The sequence below is a fragment of the Gekko japonicus genome, unplaced genomic scaffold (genome assembly GCF_001447785.1).
Source record: "Gekko japonicus isolate JY-2015 unplaced genomic scaffold, Gekko_japonicus_V1.1 scaffold4629, whole genome shotgun sequence".
NCBI lineage: Eukaryota > Metazoa > Chordata > Lepidosauria > Squamata > Gekkonidae > Gekko > Gekko japonicus.
In genome coordinates, this window is record NW_015171640.1 from 1 (window position 1) to 1,683 (window position 1,683).

The 1,683-nt window shown below is 49.9% G+C and overlaps 1 protein-coding gene across 1 annotated transcript in view; it reads left to right on the forward strand.

Annotated features, from left to right (window-relative positions):
- The first annotated feature begins 872 nt into the window (after positions 1-872).
- Positions 873-1,683, forward strand: part of CALD1 (caldesmon 1) — a 55,310-nt gene continuing 54,499 nt past the window's right edge. Inside the window, exon 1 of the mRNA XM_015419974.1 lies at positions 873-1,027. Coding sequence (XP_015275460.1) covers positions 873-1,027 — 155 coding nt within the window. The remainder of the gene's footprint in view (positions 1,028-1,683) is intronic.

Below are 1,683 nucleotides of genomic sequence, written 5' to 3' on the forward strand. Positions count from 1 at the left end.
TCATTACAATTTCCCCAGGCAGATTATTCCTGTTTATGTATGTGGAGTAGGCCCTGTAGATCACGTCCATTTCGATAGTCTGCCTTCAAATCTGTCACTGAGGCCAATGCTTCGCTCATCGTTTGCTTTAGATTCTCTCCTTTAATCTCTGGGAGGCCTTGGAAGCGAAGGACCAGATTTGCCTTCTCCATTTGTAATTGTAGAAGCTGTTCTTCTGTTGAGATTTGCTTTTTCCCCAATTTTTGCACCTTTTTCTTCACCCTTTGAGCAGTGGCGTCAACCTCTTTCACTTTCTCAGCTGTTTGTTCCGTGATTTTTAAACTCTCGCTGATTTGTGTCTGCTGTGTAGTCATACATTCATTCATTTTTGACAGCTGCTCCTTGAGGTTATTCATCTGCTCCAGCAGGGGGCGCAGGGACTCTGCCATAGTTTTAGCCAACTCGGTGGTTCCTTCTGGTCGTGGGCTCTCTGCTAGTTTTGTTTTTAAAAGTTTCTCCTTCTCCGTCCTCTTCCCCACCATCTTTATCGGTTGTTTACTTTCGCCAAACTTTTTAAAGTCTCTGAATATGCGCTCACACGGTCGTATGCGCCTTGGTAAGTCTTTCCAACAGTTTTTACTGCTTTTTCTTCCGCCCCCCTGCTCTCGCTTAAAGGTTTATGCGCATGGGAGGGGCCCCTCCCCCCGCTCGCTTTACTCTCTGGTCCGTGGGGTGAGGGAGCTTTCTTCTAACTTAGTAAAAACCGCTCTGTTCCGACTCACGTTCATATTTGGTCATCCAACCTCGTTTTGCCTTCGGTTTTAACCGCTCGATCTCCCACGCTTGTCCCAGTCAGCACCACTAATTCCATACGGACACTCGGCAGAGGGACCATGGGGACAGAGAAGCGCCTCGATTTCCCAGCATCGCGCCAGCAAAGAGGCAACCTCTCGCGAGTCCCCTGGCCAGGAGCCTTTCTTCAGGCTCCTTGGGGGGTGCGATACCTCACCCGCCTCTTTCTGCCGGTGCGCAGCCTCATCCCCAGGAGGTCCGGGAGATGCGACTGCTCAACGCACCGCCATAGACTGGAAGCTCCTGCCAATCAGTACTCCTGTTGCACATGTATAGCCCCTTCCTTCATAATCTCCCTTATAAATAAAAGCCGAATGGTGGTGGCACTTCTCTAGAACATTCCACACGCTCCAAAATCAGTTCACTCTCTGATCTGTCATTCAGAGGGTTTCCCCATCCACTGGCTGCTTTGCCTGAGTCCTACCTCCAACATTCTAAACATTTCGCTTTTCCTCTCCCCCCCCCATAGCCAGTCAGAACACAGAGGTTATTTGCATATGCAGCCTCATTGGCCTTTGCCTCGGAACACAGAGGTCGTTTGCATATGCGACTTGATTGGCTTTTGCCTCTAACATTCTAAACAGTTTGCTGTTCTGAGGTAAAATGTGTCCAATCTCCAGGTGAGGGCTGGAAATCACTCAGAATTACAACTGCTTTCCAGATGGCAGAGATCAGTTCCCCTGGAGAAAATGGTGGGCTCTGTATCCTTACATGCTGCTGAGGTGGCCCCCGTATGACAGCCAATGTGACATAGCAGTCAGGGCTTCAGAGCACGGGAGAGGCTGCAGGTGTGTGGGGGGTGGAAAGCTGAAGAGTGAGGGGGAAATAAAGGTAGGTTGATGATTGGGTGGG